The sequence below is a fragment of the Rhagoletis zephyria genome, unplaced genomic scaffold (genome assembly GCF_001687245.7).
Source record: "Rhagoletis zephyria isolate East Lansing unplaced genomic scaffold, Rhagoletis_zephyria_1.1 Rzeph_scaffold_00576, whole genome shotgun sequence".
Lineage (NCBI taxonomy): Eukaryota > Metazoa > Arthropoda > Insecta > Diptera > Tephritidae > Rhagoletis > Rhagoletis zephyria.
In genome coordinates this window covers 85,601-106,223 of record NW_016157660.1, presented here as the reverse complement: position 1 = coordinate 106,223, position 20,623 = coordinate 85,601, and the positions used below count along the sequence as shown (strand labels likewise).

Here is a 20,623-nt window from a genome sequence, read left to right as displayed (position 1 = left end):
TGAACTAAAATTGTTGGGCCACAAAACTTCTTTTCAAAATTTGTATAAAAAGTCTGATTAGAAAGTGGCAAATTTGTATGCAGGTTTTTGAATTTCCCGAGTTTGCACAAAGTCTAGAAATTCTGTTTTTGTTTTTTTTTGATGTAGTATAAACGGTATATGTATTTATATAAAATTAAAGCAAACAAATTTTGAATGCATTGTGCCAATAATTTTGGGCGGCACTATGGCTGCGTTTCTTTATACATTCCGGATAATCCCATTTCACAGCCGGAATAAACAGAATGCGTTTGAAATATACGTCAACATATCATCAGGAACGTTCTAAAGAATAAATAAACAAAAAAGTTTATTCCAAACGTTCAGAATGAATAAAGAAATGGCGCCTATATGTTTATTTTGAACTTTAGTACGTTGAAACGATCTCATCTTTTTATGGTTTTGTTTTTGACTTGCCAAAATAAAATTTTGCTACATACTTTCGTACGTAAGTAATTTTTGTCTAAAGGAAAGGAAAGGGAGAGGCGGTTGTGGTGTTAGATTTTCCAAACTGTCCCGGTTTGCCAACGGAGATATCTGGCAGCCCTACTAAAATTTCGATTTTCTTCTGCTTAGAAAAGTTACATTAAAATACTAGTGGTATTCATCTAAACCGATAACTTTATCAAGCAGATAATCTTATAAGTTTATGCACTCTGTTACATGAACGACCCACACTCTCTTTTCGTTTACACATGCGACAATAGTCGTGTTTTCTTTGGTTGTAAAGCGCAGTGTCACTAACTTTATACTACTAGCACGGGGATAAAGAAATTATAGAAACTACCTCACTAAATTGAAAAAAATTATATTTACGAGATATCTATTTAAATAAATGTACACATAACATAAAGGCTATTTATCCGTACGGAGATCGCAGTTTTTCGTACAAAAGGTAAAGCGGAAAGCTTCATTGAGATGTTCTACAGCTCAAACAGCGCCAGACCGAGGCGCAAAGTAGAATGTTACAGCGAAATCCCGCATTCGGAAGTTGTATGAATTCTAAATTAAAAAATACAACTGCATTGTTATGGACTACGAACCCTACTGCTATAAAAATTTAAAATATATTGCAGGTCAAGATTTTTATACTGGTGCATGTCGTCAAGACGCCCCTGAAAGTTGTAAGCTGAATATGAAGTCCCAATTTCCAAAAAACCACATGCTTTGCTCCTATGGCCGTAAGAGCAGCCCTTTTTTCCCATCCGGGACAATGAATGATCAAGTTTATCGGGATGAGTGCCTCAAAAGGCGTCTTCTGTCATTTATCAATAGATAAGGAGTAGGCCTCTATTCTAGGCGGACATGGCAACCTGCCACTATGCCAAGGATACATTGCCGTGGTATAATGCAAATAACATCAATTTTGTACCTCACGACTGCAATCCACCCAATAGCCCAGAGCCACATCCTATTGGGGAATATTGGTCAATTGTCAAAGGAATCTTGAAGAAAACAGGTGAAACAGTTGGTTCTGCGCAAAAACACTGTGGATGGCGTAACCGGAGTTATATGCACAAGAGATATTGTATATGTATCTTTCCCAATAGAAGCGGAGCTTCCTCCCCTACTCTTTCCGGAAATTCCTTTGCCTATGTCCGCACTCTCCTGCATCAGCACGACCAACCGCGCAAGTTGCCTTTTGTTGATTATAATTTTTGATCTGTAATTCAGACACATACATACATATGTATATTTCACAATTTTTTACAACTTCCAGTTCAATTGACTTACTTATTATCCATTATAGTCACGGTGACCATTCATCCTGTATTATACGGGACAGTCCTCTTTTCTGACCCATTGTCCTGGCAATTTATTTATTTTATACGGGACGCCAAATGTTCTGTATTTCTTGTAATGCCTTGTATTTGTCCCGTATTCCGTGTTTCGATGCCTTAACAGCTCTTTAAAATGTCATTCATATGAACGAGTTATAAGTGATGTTGGCATATGATCGCAATTTTCTCCATAAACTGTAATTATTTTCTAATCTGAATGCCTGTGTCTTGATTCGAGGAATGAATACAGTGACCAAAATATAAATAAGAACTCAACATTTTAGCAAAGTTTTGGCTATATTTCCTTAGTTTATTTAATGTTTATTATTTTTATGAAAGTTAAGCTCTTTTTCAAACAAAAACCATATAATTCTGTTTAGATGCGACTGCTAACACCAGGCGCCTAAATTCGTGCTATGTGCTGCTGCATGTCCACAAATTTCCTTCATTAAATTAATGAAATTTTCGCACATGCACTTCTCAACTGCCATGTAATAAAACTTACTCAAGTTATAATTTGATGGCAGTTCAAAGTATGCTCAGCCAAGTCTGATGCATCCTCCTGACAACTATCCGGAGCATTTTCGGACTCTGCATGACATACAATCTTGCAGAGGTGGTTAAAGAACTTTACTATTGGCCACAGTGCCTACTAGGGATCCCGAAAATTTTGAAATATCGAATTGATAGTAAGAATTTGTTTATGAATTTTGAAGTATGATTTTTGTAAAATGCCCTTTTGACTGCAATTAACAAAATGCTTGAAACTGTACTTTTAAATTGCAGTCTGAGCTTTTTTTGAAGAAGATTTCAATGAATTTACTCATAGCGTCGCTAATGTAAACGAAACAGAGAGTTTTAAGGAAAAGTTAGATAATTTTTAGATCCGTCTACTCAAAACTTCCTCAAATCGAAAAAGGAGAAACGTGCTGTTAAAAGAAGTTCAAAAAGGGTCATTGTCTTCAAATGGATTATGTCTATCTTTGGCAGTTCAGCCTAAAAGTGTTGATTTCGAAATATGTTTTTAATCAGTAGGTTTTGTATGTAAAAACTGTAGGTCAAGCTTGAATGCTTTACTGCTCTTATGAAAACATGTTAAATGCAATAATAACAACACCGGAAAAAAGGGGTGTGTGTTTTTAACCAGACCCACCTACCAACATGTATTTCGATCCGCTGAATACGATTCTGAGATCCGTTTGGCTCGTACACCCTCAAAATTTCTAGTAAATTGAGAAAAAAATGGCAAAAAATTCTCCATTCGACATTACTTCATAGCGTAGAATAAACATGTTTAGAGAAATTGTTTTTGTATATTTTTGTTATATGATTTTTTTACTACTCGTTACTTTCAAAAGTACCTGGTATTTAAATTATTATTTGTGAGGTATACGTTCCGCAATCACATGGTTTTTTAAATACAATTAAAAAAATGTTTTACTTTAAAATTTGTCTGATTTAATAAATATCGCTAGCGTAGAGTGCAAAGTTGCTAAGTCCCAATTTAAAAATTGTACAGGAGAGGAAAAAACTTCGTATTCTTCAAGTATTTCGCAAAACTTTGAATACAACATTTTGCCTGTTTAAAACAAAGCAAAACTCGATATGAATCAGAGGGATTTGATCTTTATTAAAAGATTTCGTTTTTTTTTATCGCTTTTTTTATTTTATTAGAGCTTTTTTTGGCCTTAGCAAATTTTCCTTTCATTGAATGTAAACGAGAAAACATAAAACATGGACCTCTACCCTTTTAGAAACGATGCAATATTAATTTATCTAGCCTCCTATATCAAAATACGATTTTTCATTAAAAGTGAAGTTAGCATTTTTTCACTCTAAGCTAGCGATATTCCCCTCTCACTGAGTTACTCAAATATCAAATTTCTAACTTAGTGCAAAAAACTATAAAAATTAATTCTGCAATGTTTCCCCAAAATCGTCAACAAAAAAAATTGTCAAAAATTAACAAACAAAAAATTATAAATATAATAATTAATAAAATTAACGACTTCAAAGTCGCACTTTATTATACTAAAATTTAAGGTTGTTTTTAAACAAAATTTGCGAGTTAAAAATCTCGAGGAAAATCCATACAAATTTGTGGTGTTACTACAAGGATGCTGTTTCAAGGCTTATACATTTAGGATTAATGAAGAAGACTTTAATATGAATAAGTTTTTGTGGAGAAAATTTGCAAAATTACCTTTTGTCCCGTATTCGACTCCCATAAATATGGTCACCGTAATTATAGTACCACTTTCTTATGTAAATTTTATAAACGCAAACTCCAACGACTAAAAAACAGCAATAGAAGGATGAGCGATTAAAAAGTATTCACAGTCGCTAATTGAGCGACTAAGCGACACTCGCAATAGCATCGATAATCGATAATCGCTTAATAGTCGTTTATCTACTGCCAGTCGACATTCGCAATAGGGGTGAATAACTAATATTTTAACATTTTAATAACATCTAAACTTCCAAGTTATATAATAAAAAAAAAAATAATTTCAAAGCCTTCTAGTTTGTTTCTGGTAGTAATTTCTAAGTGTCGCAGTTTTGGTGTGTTCACCTTTTAGTTACATCTCCAGATAGTTGGACTTTGCACAAGCAATATTTGATGATCGATATATCCACATACATACCTGTAAGTGCAAAGTGACCTTCCTAATTAGCATCAGCTGTTTTTTATTTGTTTTGCTCGTTTGTTTTTCGGGTGGGTTCTAATTCCAATGTAAGTTTTCCCGACAAAGTTTATAGATTATAAAAATGTGTGTTTATAGTGTTTTGATTACCCTTAGGAAATGCCAAAAAGAACGTATAAATTCCTTTCCGCTTACACAGAAGAGTGCGTCATTTGTTTATATTTTTTGAAGTTATAGTACCTTAAAAGAGAGCCTCACTGAGTTGTCAACCACACCTTGTTTAATACACCTAATGTGGATCAATGTTTTTTTCTTATTTCATCTCAATAGACTAAGGAAAGAAATTTGCTCAATATAAGTACATATGTGAGTTAAATGACGTGCACAGAGTTTTAAAATTATATTAAGGAAAAGTCAGAAGTTTTGAAAAAAGTTCACAACAACGAAAAATATGGCTGATTTTTTAATGTTATCTTGTACTTAATTTTTTTTTCATTAAACCTGGTGTACTTATATGTAAGTACCGTACAAAATTATTGGCTCAGAGAATTTTTCATCAGATTCTTTAGAAAAATGTTGAAAATGTAGCAGTTTCTTTCATACAAAAAGAATTGTCGAACATAGTTTGTATGGAAGACTCTGTCAGCAAAAAATTATCAAAAATGAACTAAAATTGTTGGGCCACAAAACTTCTTTTCAAAATTTGTATAAAAAGTCTGATTAGAAAGTGGCAAATTTGTATGCAGGTTTGTTGAAATTTCCCGAGTTTCGCACAAAGTCTAGAAATTCTGTTTTTGTTTTTTTTTGATGTAGTATAAACGGTATATGTATTTATATAAAATTAAAGCAAACAAATTTTGAATGCATTGTGCCAATAATTTTGGGCGGCACTATGGCTGCGTTTCTTTATACATTCCGGATAATCCCATTTCACAGCCGGAATAAACAGAATGCGTTTGAAATATACGTCAACATATCATCAGGAACGTTCTAAAGAATAAATAAACAAAAAAGTTTATTCCAAACGTTCATGAATAAAGAAATGGCGCCTATATGTTTATTTTGAACTTTAGTACGTTGAAACGATCTCATCTTTTTATGGTTTTGTTTTTGACTTGCCAAAATAAAATTTTGCTACATACTTTCGTACGTAAGTAATTTTTGTCTAAAGGAAAGGAAAGGGATAGGCGGTTGTGGTGTTAGATTTTCCAAAGTGTCCCGGTTTGCCAACGGAGATACTAAAATTTCGATTTTCTTCTGCTTAGAAAAGTTACATTAAAATACTAGTGGTATTCATCTAAACCGATAACTTTATCAAGCAGATAATCTTATAAGTTTATGCACTCTGTTACATGAACGACCCACACTCTCTTTTCGTTTACACATGCGACAATAGTCGTGTTTTCTTTGGTTGTAAAGCGCAGTGTCACTAACTTTATACTACTAGCACGGGGATAAAGAAATTATAGAAACTACCTCACTAAATTGAAAAAAATTATATTTACGAGATATCTATTTAAATAAATGTACATATAACATAAAGGCTATTTATTTGAAGCAAGTTATAAGAAACAATGGCAGAATGTCTGTTTGTGTATGAATTCATTTGTCACGGCTACCAAACTTTGCGAATTATCAGTGAAACAAAACAAACAGACGGGATAATAATTGAACCAGATCTCTATCAGGATCATATCGTTGTTGAATTTGCGTGCAAAATTTGTATGCGGATCCCGATTATTGCCTAAGAAAACATAGCTAGAGTTGCGACAGAGTTGCATTGTCTTCAGTTTATCAAGTTTATTCAGTGAAATCGCTGGATAAATTTATCAGAAATGTGTAAACGAGTTTCCATACAAATTTTGACAGTTCATTTATAAGGTTTACACAATTATAAGTTTATACGGTTTACAATGCATTTATAAGGTTTGATGAATACCCTTACTATATTTTACCAAATAACCCAATAAATTAAAAACAAATAAATATACTATAGTCTCCAAATAGTGTCAAATATTGCTAGAAGTTGTAATTTAATTTAAAAATAAATAAAATATAAAAATCAATAATATTTGAAGGAGCTGAAATCCGCACCAGCAAATAACGATATATTTGTACTGGGAAATTGCAACTGGTAAATTTTTTAAATGAATTATTAAATCTATGCATGCTCCAACTTATTTTATTAAATTTTTGTGGTGTTATTTAATTTGATTTGAATAAAATAAAATACCATATTAAAAAATCTTTGCATATTTTTACACCAGTTAGTACAAATGATGCCATATGGCATCATTCCAAAAAACACTTTAGAATCGCATTTTGGAAAAAGATTAAATTGAATGTTATTATATTATGTATTAAGGATCATTTAATAAAAAAAATTGGATTTTTAAAGCCCGAATCTAAAAAGATGTAACGAAAGGGTTAAGCTCATTTACAAAGTTATTAATTTGTCTAATTCTAAGCTAAAGAATCCATCGATTAAATAAATTTCACTGGGGCAATTCACATTACTAGGAATAAGCACGGTATCATCCAAAAGGCATGACCATATAATTTTGCTAAGATTATAGTCACCAAGTATACACAATTGGGCTTCCTTATTTGCAAGTGATAAATCTAAAACATTATCTACATGATCACAGTATAGTTTCTCTGATCTGTTAGGTGGTTACTATATAAGATACACAAATTCGCTGTCCGAACTATGTGGATACTTTTTCGAAAATGAGCCTGAAAATATTATGAAAATCAATTTTTGAAAAATTATTTTTGTTTTCAAATTAAAATACTTTTTAAAGCCATTGTCACACTCAGTGATCTAGCTGACATTTTGGTTTCTGTGCCCTTCCAAGATAAATGCTGAGCGGCTTCATCCGGTAATATTTTTCGCCAGGCAGCCTTTACATACTTTTCCGCAGATTGTGAAAACACTAATGATAACTCAGCCACCTGAAAAAATGGATTATCAATTGCTTAATTTCCAAGTTATATCAGAACAATTAAAATAAAACCTTACCAGGCTATTAAATTTGGAGTGATGTTCTTGAATTTCTTTTTCAAATGCTTTGAATTCATCTAGACTGGTATACGGTTGTTTGGAAGACTGGTGGCCACTTTCCTTTCTGTATGGTTCTGACTTCTTACTTTCGTTTCTTCCAAAATGCGAGTAAGAGTCTTCTTCACCGATTTTTGGTTGTGATTTAATTCTACAAAGATATACAATATTTATACTTGTAGATATCGATGGTACTCCGCAATAACGACACAATAAAATAAAATCTTACTACGGTTAAGTGTCTCATGTCTCTAATACTTGTCTAATACATTTCTATCGCTTACTACTTAATATGGTAAGGATTAGAAATGCATTAGACAATGTCTTAGAGACACGAGCCAATTACAATATTATTAGAGTTCTTTTCAAATCTTAGTTGGGCTATTCTAGTTCACAAAACATCTCTTTTGGGTGATAATAAAGAGTCAGACATCCAGTTCTGTTTTAAGTGTCTTATTTTAAATAAAAAAATTGTCTAGATGGATCACGCCTTACGTACATACCAGACAATATTTTTCTCTCTGTTTTTTTCAATTCATCTAAAATTTTTTGTTCCAAGTTTTTGAGATCTGAAAAGAAAAAGTTAATGTAAGGTTGTACAATTTTATGGTGATCTTGGTGATCGGTGTATTATCCGACGTGTTATCATATACACTATTTAAGGCCATGTTCATGTCCATGTCTGTATTACTTTTGTATGTATTATGTTGTTGTATTACTTAAGTTGAACTTTTTAAATCTAAGATGAATGTAGGAAAGGAATGAAGAAATTAATATTGCCTTCAAAATTTTGGAACTTAATAATTTCTTCGGATATTTCCTCTAATGAATGTTAGACTTTGGTCGTGGAAAAATTTAATACATTACAACATTTAATATTAAGATTACCAGATTGTATGGGCGTATTAAAAAAGTTTTGTAAATTCAAAACTTCTACACCTTCAAAATTAATATATGGTTTCCCTGGATAGTTACTATCTTATATATTCTGTTTTCAACGATGTAGAAGTAGTCAGGTTCTTTTGGTGAGAAAAAAAAATCGGATGTCCTTAAAAAGGAAAAAGTTCCATTACTAAAACGTCCTCTTTGTAGTTCATTTATTGAAGTGGAATGCTTCTGTCGGTTTAAGCTATCTTCGACTAATCGGTTGTACACCTGTGCAGCAACATGATCATGCTTTCATATTTTTCGTTTTAATTTCGACAAATAAATCTCAAATTTAAACGCACTAAAAGTATCTAAACAACCGAAATGTAAGGTATCACTAGCCAAATGTGTCAAACAGTGGAAGTTGAAAGTCAAGAATGATTCTTCATAACACTCGGATATATTTTCTACAAACTTGTTTAACATTACATTTGCACAATTATTATATTTAATGTAGTGTTTCGGACTTAAAAGAATTCTAATTCCTAAACTAGAAAACAAAAAATGAGTATACCTAATTGGATCCAAAACATCTTTTAATATAAATATGCCTGTGTAAAGCAAAAATGCTCTGAATTCTATGGCTTTAAAACGTTTAACATATTTTAAGGATCGAGGCCGCCTAGCAAAGTCCTTTGGAATTTGATTATATAGAAAACTAAGTTTGGAGTTCAGTAACTGAATTTTTTCAAGTCGAAGAGAGTAGGGCTTATTTCGCTTTTTTATCCACGCCAGTAACAAAGTCTTTGTCCCTCCCAGACAAACTATATGCCCGAATGACTTCACTATATCAATTGGTAGTCTTCCTATAGCTGTTTGATCCATATTAACGTCCTATCAGCATTATTTTCTTTTGCAAAAATAATCTTGTGGTATTTTGATTGACCGCTTTGGGTACACTTTAAACAACTATTATAGCCAGAACGACCTTTTATACCTAAAACAAATGCAGGTGCATCGCATATAAATCCTCGACATGCAAAAGTGTAATGCTTTTTCTTAAAAAATAAGCCATTTTCATTTGAAGGCTTCAATTCGTCAACAAATTTTTCAAAGGAATTCATTAGCATTGGATGATTTACTGTTTCCGCAGTAAGCTCCTACAACTCTAACGTCATCTGATCCATCAACGTTTATCAAAATTGGCCATTTCTGAACAACATTAATGTTTAAATTTAAACTATTTGCAGTAAAATGATTTTGTAGTAGAAAATCCGTCAGAGCATCTTCAACTCCATAATGTATGTACTCCCCCGTGCCCATTGCTATTCTCTGTGTTTCTTTGGGAGTATTTTTTTAACGTCCTAGCACATAAAGGAAGACCTGGAGCATAATTTCTTAAGATCTTAAGCAAGTCGTCTGTCGCAGTATTCGTGACGTAATGCTTAATTGTCCAATCTGTCAATTTCTCGCGGAGCCCGCATATAGAATTAGATCCAGAGTCATCGGAGTCACAGTTATTAGTTTCGCTGTCTTCATTGCGGTCAAGACACGAAAAAGAAGCCACCGAGTTTTCACCACTAATAAATTCGTCTTGAAGGGCTGTAGCTCTCAGTTCCGGCTGGTTATCTTCAACCCGCGCAAGCATCAAATTCAGTATTTGCGCACTTTCTCTTTTAACTTTTTTTCTACTCATTGTTATTTTGTTTTGCAATTGAATTTAATTTTATTCTTACAATTTTTGTTTAACTGCGCACTTCCAAATCGTTTGACATCAATTTTAGAGATGAACAATTCTTAGCAAAATGTATCGATAATTATAACGTTACCATGTTCCTTCAGATCAATCTCAAATGAATTTCAAATATAGAATGTAAACCACGATTTCAATTTGAGAATCATTTGAGAAAAGCATTTGATATCAAATCGAGAAATAAATTTTTCTCAAACGTTTGAAACAGTGTTTGCTGGGTTACGATTGACCCCGTAAAATTTCCCAATATTCCATTGTGTTAAAATTTCGTTAGGAGACACCAGGGTTACATTGTACTTTAAACATGTAACAAAATTCACCGGTTACAAGAGAGCATAGAATGGGAAAACATTTAAGGGAACTTCATTTGCAGGTTATGGAATTTTTGGTCCAGCGCAGAATAGACCTGTAGCCGGTAAGTAACGTTCTCGTTTCAGGGTTTTTGAATAAATTTTTTTAATTTTTCGGATATGAATCTGATAAAAAATAGAGCGAGGCAGAGTCTTACTTACAAAACCTTTCATTATTGAATCATGCACCCGGTGGATTTCTTTTTAAACGACTTGAAAAAAGGAGAGGGTCTTCAAATCGTCGGAAATATTTTTTTTTATGTATGTTACCGCATAGGATTGTTGATATTACTATTGATATCGAAGATACTTTTTGCTCCCGATACGATATTATTGGCGCGATATTTTTTTTGACGATAATATCAGATATCGATATTTTACGCACAAATATCGCCTGGTTACCAGAAAAAATAATTGTATGCTTTAGCTAGCATTATTAACGATACTTCTTATATTTAAGTGGTTTATTTTTTACACCGTCTCAACAAACTTTAATATACATAAGCAAGCAACGGATTTTAAGACCTAAAAACCTATTAAAAAGGCAAAATAAAATAACGAAATAGGCAGGAAAAGGCACTAGAAATCGCAAAAAGGCAAAAGAAGGCACTAAAGTAGAAAAAAACAGAAAAATAATCAATAAATACATTTATTTTAGAAATGTTTATTTTACAAGTAAAAAGAGAACAAGTAAGAAAGTCTAAGTTCGGGCGGAGCCGAACATTAAATACCCGGCGCATGTATTAAATACATATATGATTTTCACCTTTCCGAAAGCGACCGCTACATGGTAAGCCGGGGTGTATCAATTTTGAGTAAATTAGCGTCCTTAAATTTCGAAATATTGAAGTTTCAAGCACTTCTGAAATTTACCGTTATATGAAAAGCGGCCTCAATTTTAGTCCGAATTCAATAATTTTCAACGTTTTACTTTTAAGTGGCAAACACAATAACTATACCGAGTTTGGTACAAATTGGTAGAACGGTTACCGAGATACATATATGTATGTGATCATAAGTGGGCGGTGCCACGCCCATTTTCCAAAATTTTACTATAAACGTATTTCTTGGTAAAGAATTGTTGCAAGCATCAGTTTTTAATAAATTAGCTTTAATATTTATTGATTTATCGAAGATTTCGTATTTTTCCAAATTACCGTTATATGGGATGTGGGCGTGGTTATTGTCCGATTTTAAAAATCTTCGGCCGTTTGGTATGCTGTAGCAAGGCTAACAACTGTGCCAAGTTTGGAAGAAATTGGTGCAGCGGTTACCAAGATATACACATGTAAGCATAAGTGGGCGTGGCTACGCCCATTTTCCAAAAATTTATAATAGTCTTATTTTTCGTCAAAAAATTATTGTAAATATCAATTTTTATTGAATAATCTTCAGTAGTTACTAAAATATCGCAGTTTTCGTATTTCTGAAAATTACCGTTATATGGGAGGTAGGCGTGGTTATTGTCCGGTTTTGCCCATTTTCAATACCATCCGTCCTACGCCAGAGAGAAGTGCACATACAAAGTTTCGTTAAGATAGCTCAATTTTTGCTCGAGTTATCGTGTGCACAGACGGACGGACGGACGGACAGACAGTCGCCGCTTAATCGATTTCTCTTTTCATTCTGATCATTTATGTATACATTTGTCTATATCTATCTCGATTCGTTTTGCCTGTTACAAACAACCGTTATGTGAACAAAGTTATAATACCCTTGTGCACAAGTGCGCTCGGGTATAAAAAATGTGAGCTATTTTCATTATATGAAAAATTTCTACTTTGAATCTTTGACTATTTTCTCCTTTCGAGTTTTTATCTCAAAACTTTAATCTCTATAGTTGTAGTAATATTGAACCAACAGATGCATTTTGAAGTTTTCTGGGAGCATTTTCATTCGATTATCGCGAAGAAAAGCCTTGAATATACCAAACGTACGCTCGACGTGAGTTGATACAAGTGGCGCCCAATTTAAATATGGAATGTTTAAAACCTTCATATTATCAGCAATAAGTGCCTTTTCCTTGCCCTTTACAACTAAAGGCCAGTATGCAGCTCTCAAGAAAACGGAGAAGAAAAAAATTGCCATTATTTCGTGTGTGATGTGTTGACATCTGATACTTCACATCCTGTTGCCTCACTCTTTCCTCAAGAAATAAGGGTATGGGCAAATATTCCTGTTGCAAACATGGGTTGCCTTGTGATCTTTTTTCGCAAAAGAAAACTTTAGAAAACCGTATTAGAAGGCGTAGCAAACTTCTTAAGGACGGCGTACTGCCTTAAGGAAGTTTGACACAAAAAAAAATTTCTTAGCCATTTCTTGTACGTTATTTTATATGGCCTTTTTGCTTTTTTGCTGAGAGCTGCATACTGGCCCTTAAGGAAGAAAAGGCAAATATCTTAAAAAAGGGAAAAAAGCAACATCAAATGTGTATATATGGAAGCAGTGAAAGCTAAGTCGTGGACATTCTTAATCGAATATACTCTATCTCTTTAGCAGAAAAAAGGCAATTTCCATAAAATCCGTTCCCTGTTCATAAGTATGTGAGTTAAACTGTCTGCCAACAGATCTTTCACATATGGAAAATGTAAAATGAATAATACTGTAAGTTATTCTTCATTTCTTCTAATTATTACCCAACAAGAAAAATAAACTTAAAGAAAGTTTTTTTTTAAGTTTTCAATTACAAACCTTAAGCTTACAAAACGTTGATTTTTTGTTTATAAAACGCTTGAAAGTAAGCGTAATATAATCGCAAAGGAACATTGGTTATAAGCGTAGAAATATAAACTTGTAATAAATGTTCAAAAGAAAGCTTTTTATAACCGTAAAAGTCTAAACTTATAATAAAGGTTCAAAAAAAATTGTTTATAAGCGTATGAATATAAACTTACTAAAAATTTTCAAAAGAAAGCTTTTTATAAACATTTTTATAACCCTTTATTTAAAGATATTTCATTAAAAACTCATACATAGATTGCTTAACATCTAGAAACTAAACGAAATGCGAATTTTCGGCGGACTCATCTACAGTCGCGAAAATATAAATAGGGAATAGACATTTTAGCATACAAATTCACGATAACACACAAAAATTAAGCATAAAAAAGTTAATTATTACATCTTGTTGGGTGCTTTCAATTACATGCGGGTTTTGGCAAATTGGAAAAACGACATCGATGCAGCTATATATTCCGCTTCATCGCCGCCATTCTCATTGATGAACTTTTCTGAAAAAAATTTAATACATTTTTAATTGAATGTTAAACTAAGAAAGGATAAGGAGAACTCATCATTTGAAGACTCGAATGCTCCACCGATTAGCGCAGCGGGTCCTGGATTGGATTTTTTTTTACCGCCATGCTTATTTAACGCTTATTATAGCAAACTTACTGTAAGTTATTTTTAAAAACATTTACTGAAATGCTTGTTGGGATATTGAACAAGGATTCATAAACATTTCAAATGTGTTTTTAGTGCGATACATCGATATATCGATATTTCAAAAACGATATCGATACGATAATTTTTTTAATTTCACCATTTCGATATATCGGAAAGCGATATTTTTGAAAATATCAACAATCCTATTACCGCATAACTTTGAACCACGTCCACCGATTTCTATAATTCTTGTTTTAAAGGAAAGGTGATACTTCTGAAATAGTCCCATCCTAATTTGTTTAGATCCGATCAGTGGATCATGAAGAAATTAACGGTAATCTTAAATTTTTATATGAGAATTCAAGTTTTGTTTTTTGCTTAAAAATTATTGTTTTTCACACTTCATCTGCTTCCATTAAGAAAATACCTACTAAGTACCATGATACAAAGAAAAAGAAGGTTGTTTCACTTTTAATTTTTTTGACATAAACTGTGCTTACTGACGTTTCTACTTTTCGTAAATTGTTGAAATAGCACTTCCACCTAATCAAATAATTATTTTGGAAATTTTAATATTTTTTTAAGGAATATTTATTTTATTAAAAAGTAAGTTGTAACACACGAGGTAAATACACTTACATGATTGTTCGTATTAAAAGAACTGCGTATTGATTTAAATTGGTATACATGTAAGGCACCCCAAAAATGTAGCATTATCTTTTACATGATATATTATATGCAGTTGGTCCTTTAAGAAACTAAGTAGGATGTTGCTTTATTTCGGATTCTAGGGAAGCATACTCACTCTACTCGTATCGCGTTTCGCTCTAATTGGGCGCATCCGTTCCTCCGGTTGAAATCTTTCGCGGAAAAGTGCTCGAACAAACAAACGATACTTTTGGTAACGCATTTTCAGTTACCATGCACGCGGATAACCACTTTTCCCGCATATGTGGTACCGCCGGGAGTCGAAAAAACTATGTTAGTTTTTTTCGGAATTCCTTCTTGTTATTTTTGCAGCTCCTAAATATGCAGCTCATCTTACTAAAAAAACAATAAAAAAAATTAACAACAGTGAATGCATATTTTATGTGAATACAATGTAATGTTTCAATTACGTTCCGTTTTATACTCACTATCGCCAAAAGCTTTAATTTCTTTTAAATAATTATATTTTTGTTTGAAGTAGGTAATCAACCACTTTTTTACTTTCGTCAAAAGAATATGGTAGCTCGGTTTCAAAAGAAAATGCCAAAAGCACAGTTTACGTCAAATGGGAGCAATGGCGGCTAAGAAGAAGAAGTGAAACTAAACTAACTATCTAAAGATATTTGTATCATGCTAAGTACTAACCATTTTCCACGTTTGGAATTTGTTTATCTACGCAAATACAAGCATTTAACATAGGCGTTAAAACTCCAACTATAGTCATATCGTTTTTCTTTTCCAACGGATTTTATATTTGACAAGACACCAAGATATAGAAAATAATAATAAATTGGCGCTTACACCTATGTATGCTAGTGTCTGGCCGAGCTCCTCCTCCGATTTGTGGCGTACGCCTTGATGTTGTCACACAAAGCGGAGGGTCCTACAGAAATACACTCGAAGGTACTCCATTGCCTGCCGAGGGGCGACCGCTGTTAAGAAGAAACCTTTTTATACATATTTTTGCGATGTTGCTTTGACCAGGGCTTGAACCCAGGCCCTGCGCACTGCTTACCACGACACCACAGCGGCCGCTGATAAAAACATAAGGTAAATCCACTGAGAGGCAGTCTGACGTTTCCAGCAATATAATTTAAAAATTCAAAACTCAAACACGCACACATTCTCATTTTCAATCTCAAACAACAATAATTGTGAACAATCTCTTTTTTTTTATTTTCAATTTTATATGATTTTAAAATGCTTGCAAACGTCAGAAAAAAGCATGGCCGACGAATTGAGAGAATGAATTTACCTTGACATTTTTTTATCCTGGAAATTCCACCTGCATTTTTTAAAAGTCAAAAACACCAAAGGTGCGGTTAAACGTGGCAATGCAAGCGCTTTATCTACGCATGTCGTTGTCAAAATGCGAAATCGAAAGTCTACGTTCCAGTGTAAACAGCCAGAAAGTCCTTTTCGCAGATTTGCAGAAATCACTTTCGGAAATAAAAATTGCAAGGTGTAACTACAACTGATATTACGCAAATCGCTTTCGAAAAATAATTTCAACTTCATTTTTGCTGCAAGTGCTGTCAATCGAATCGTGCGTTCCCGAGTGACGCGATTTGTGCCGAATTTGTTAAGATTGGGCATAAAAATATCCGGTAACACAGGTGGAAGTGAAATTTTCTGCATTTACTGTGTAAACAGACAAAAAGTTGTGTCGGAAAGTTTGACTATCGGAAATAAAAACTGCTTTCGAAATTCACTTTACATGCAAGGTGTAACTGCTCCTGCAATCATTTTAGGAAATTGTTTAATTTGACAGACTTAAAAAGGACTTGCACTTGCCACGTGTAACAGCTACTCAACTCTATGTAGAAATGAATGGGAGCGATATAGCGACCGTTTAGCTATAAAATAGCCAAAAATGTCGATTGATAGAACCTTTTACGCTGATTTCAACAATATCTACCAAATTTATTTGAAAATTAAGAAGAAATAAGAGGTTTATTTGCATTGTTTATTTATATTTTTTATTATCACTAAATTCTTGAAACCCAAAAGTAGATAATGATAAAATGTGTATATCGAATTAAAGATAATAACATGTGCTTTCTAAATAATATAAATTTATTTACCATTAATTATGCAGTTTTCTTCAAAAAGGTTATTTCATGAAGAAATAACAGTTGTTCGTTTTTATGGGTTTTGGTTTAAAACAGTGGTGCACAGCATTGGCAATGCTCCCAATACGAGCGCAATATTTTTTATCAGTATGTGTGTACTCAACAAATTTGTTGCAATCGCAAAGGAACATGCGACTAATACCACTTTTGATCTCTTTATATGGAATGAACTGTTCGCTTTTGTTCGAGCATGTCCTATGAAGAGACTAATTGTTCACCTTTATACCCAAAAGGATATAAAAAGCGACTAGTCACTTTTAAAAAATAAAAAATAAAAATTTGCGCCAGCTGAGATTCGAACCGGGTTGCTCAGTTTGGTTAGACGAATACTCTCTCTGTGTACCAACGCCGCGCATGAAATTTCATTGACTAAGTGCGTACATATCATTAAATCGTTAATAGTACCCATTAGAGATGAGTTGGGGACTAAATGATCTCCAATTATACCCATAAGGGATGAGTCGAGACTAATTGACATCCATTAGTACCCGTATGAAAATAGTTGGGACTAATGCCCAATCGTACCCGATTGAGAGTAATCTCGGAATACTCTCTTTAGAGATTAGTCGCACAATTTTTTGCAGGGAAACAGCTTGCGCATCCCATGCTTACATTATGAAATACAAACGCAAACCGACCGGCTGCTAGCGACGAATAAAGCTGATGCCTACGGTGACCATATTAACCAACGTAAAATAAAGGAAATTTTTTTCAAAATGATTTGGGAATTCGTACATACAACTTGTATGATAAAAGTACCTCACCCATATCGTAATTTATATCAAATATTTATCAGTTAATTATATTATTTAATTGTACAAGTTCCCTGCATAGCGAAAAATGAAGCCAAATCCTTTTCAAGGACTTCGCAATCCTTTGTTACCAAAATGCGTTTATCATAATTCATACTGCGCGACGAAGCCAGCACATATTGGTTCAAAATTGTAATTTAATGTTCATAATCCACCGGAGCCTTAATTTTTCAACCATTTTTTTACTAAAAAGCGAAAAAAAATTATTTTGGTGAACATTTTTTATAACATTTAAAAAAATTTGTTTGTGTATTTTTTTATTTTGGGTGAACCATGATAAAAACACTAGAAAGTAAAATCATTCTCTCAATTCGTCAGCCATGATTTTTTTCTGACATTTTCAAACATTTTAAAATATATAAAATTTAAAAAAAAAATTAAATTGTTCACGATTGTTGTTGTTTGAGATTAAAAATGAGAATGTGTGTGTGAGCTTGAGTTCGAGTTTTAAAATTATATTGCTAGCAAACGTCAGACTGCCTCTCAATGATTTTACCTTGTAACTTTTTTATCATGGGGTGAACCATACGATTGGTTTCAACTAGTTTCTGTTATGTAACATTTATTAACTGGAACAGGAGAATACTTTTTCTTCAAAACTGCTACAAAACTGCTCATCAAATAAAAATTCAGAAATCAGGCTCAACTGGTCTATTGGAAATATTGAAAGCTTTCATAAAAGAAATTAAATTAATCAAATGAAGTGAAAAATGAAGGCTCCGGGGAATTACGAACACTAAATGCCAGTTTTGAACCACTGTGCAGTAGGGGGTTTATTGTTCTCTTTCAGTGGAACTGGAAACTCAGCGTGCAAGACGATCCTGGGCACAACTTTCCCTGTGCTTTATAGATTGTACAAATATAACTGATTAAATAGAAACCCATAAGTGGGGTGCGAAACAAACTGGCGAAGATTTCATTATATTTTATAAGGGACATTTTTATTTTTCATATTCTGCGTTTAAAAATTTACCTCTGAAAAATGCAGAGCCGATTTAAAGGACAGTTTAAGAAATAAAGGACAAAAGGCGTCCTTTATTTTGAAAAAAATTATAAAGGACAGGGGGTTAAAATAAAGGACTGTCCTTTAAAATAAAGGACGGATGGTCACCGTACTGATGCCAGATAGAACGCTTGCTTCGCTTTGCGTGACAGATTCGCTTTGACAGATAAGATGAATTTTATGAAAATGCACAAATCATGCCATATAGATACGGTGACCATCCTTCCTTTATTTTAAAGGACAGTCCTTTACATTGACCCCCTGTCCTTAATAATTTTTTTCAAAATAAAGGACGCGTTTTGTCCTTTATTTCTTAAACTGTCCTTTAAATCAGCTCTGCATTTTTCAGAGGTAAATTTCTAAACACAGAATATGAAAAATAAAAATGTCCCTTATAAAACCTTTGCCAGTTCGTTTCGCACCCCACTTAAGGGTTTTTATTTAATATGTAATCTTTGCACAATCTATAAAGCACAGGGAAAGTTGTGCCCAGGATCGTGTTGCACGCTGAGTTTCCAGTTCCACTGAAAGAGAACAATAAACCCCCTGCTGCACAGTGGTTCAAAACTGGCATTTAGTGTTCGTAATTCACTGGAGCCTTAATTTTTTTTCACTTAATTTGATATTTTTTTATGAAAGCTTATAATATTTGCAAGAGACCAGTTAAGCCTGACTTGTGAATTTTTATTTGGTTGCATTAAATTTTTGAATGCAAAATGCAGAAAAAGTGGCACAGTTAATAAATGTTACATAACAAAGACTAGTTGAAAACAATTTTATGAAAAAAATTACAAAAAAAAAATGTTTGAAATGTTATAAAAAAAATTTCACCAAAATAAATATTTTTTTGGTTTTTAGTAAAAATTGTTTAAAAAATGAAGACAACGGTGAATTATGAACATTAAATTCCAATTTTGAACCACTGTGTGCTGGCTTCGGTGTGCAGTATGAATTATGGCAAACACATTTTGGCAGCAAGGGATGACGATGTTCTGAAAAGGATTTGGCTTCATTTTTCGGAATCGGTTAATTAACTGGTAAAGTTTTGATTTAAACTACGATATGGGTAAGGTACTTTTATCATACGAGTTGTATGTACGTATTCCCAGATCCTTTTGAAAAAAAGTCCTTTATTTTACGTTGGTTATTATGGTTACCGTACATATAGATCGTTGCAGCTGCCGCACGAAGCGAAAAGATGGCCAACTCCCATCTTTTTGGGCGCGTTTTCATGCAGAAACATAAAATTTAATTACATTGCTGATATTTTTAAAGATAAATAAATAAAATCCACAGCAATTTTGACGAGTAAAAAAGCAGTACAAAATTGTTTTCGTTGCGTTCATTGTGACATACCTTTTGCGTCTGGCGCATCGCTGGCAAAGTTATAAATGTCACGCAAAGCCACAAAGTTTTATCTGGCATCAGCTTAAATCTGGAACTCCCTAGGCAAGCGTATGCGTACGCATACGTATTCGTGCCTTTGACAGCTGAGGGATGTTAATCCCTGGATTCCGGGATCCCGGATCAAGATTTGTAATTTGCAATGGTGTCAATAATAGAATGCCTTATGTTTTCGCTATATTTCTTTTGTTTATTTAATATTTAATATTTTTTGTATATATGTCTAGCTAATTATACATACACATAACACCGTGCGCCAGGCAATATTACACAAAAAAAATAATATATTCGCGAAGTCTTGGGCCAAATATATGTATGTATGCAGTTAAATTGCGTTTTTAGCTTTTCTCTCTTGTGTCAGGATTTTTTATAAGGACTTTGAAAATTATTATAATAATATGAGTAATTCAGAACTGTGTACTTAGGAAAACGGCATGGGTATCAAATTAAAGAGAAATTTCTGTAGAGAATAAACATTAAATTTTTTGGCGCATAAGGTATTGAAAATGTCCTTAAAAATTGTATCCTTGAATATCCTTGAAATTTTGCAATATTTATTTTAAAAAAAATTATATGTTAAAGACTAATAAACTCGACAACTTTTTCGAATATATGTAGTTCTTCTAACTTTATTAGCTTAAAAAAATTTNAATATCCTTGAAATTTTGCAATATTTATTTAAAA

General features: G+C 32.9%; 2 protein-coding genes across 4 annotated transcripts in view; one reads left to right on the top strand and one right to left on the bottom strand.

Moving 5' to 3' along the window:
* Positions 1-20,623, top strand: part of pps (protein partner of snf) — a 62,818-nt gene that overhangs the window by 23,342 nt on the left and 18,853 nt on the right. The window lies entirely within an intron of this gene.
* The window catches only part of LOC108360458 (uncharacterized), a 62,956-nt gene continuing 49,129 nt past the window's right edge, over positions 6,797-20,623 (bottom strand). The window contains exons 1-4 of one of the 3 annotated variants that reach the window (XR_001847107.1): positions 8,030-11,092; positions 7,488-7,677; positions 7,261-7,420; positions 6,797-7,201 (exon numbers count right to left, since the gene is read on the bottom strand). Coding sequence is in view for 2 of the 3 variants with exons in the window: in XM_017612734.1 (XP_017468223.1) it covers positions 7,143-7,201; positions 7,261-7,420; positions 7,488-7,677 (409 nt within the window). In the remaining variant the exon portion in view is untranslated. Of the gene's footprint in view, positions 7,202-7,260; positions 7,421-7,487; positions 7,678-8,029; positions 11,093-20,623 lie in introns of those variants that run through there. The other 2 variants (XM_017612734.1, XM_017612735.1) reach the window with 2 other exon arrangements.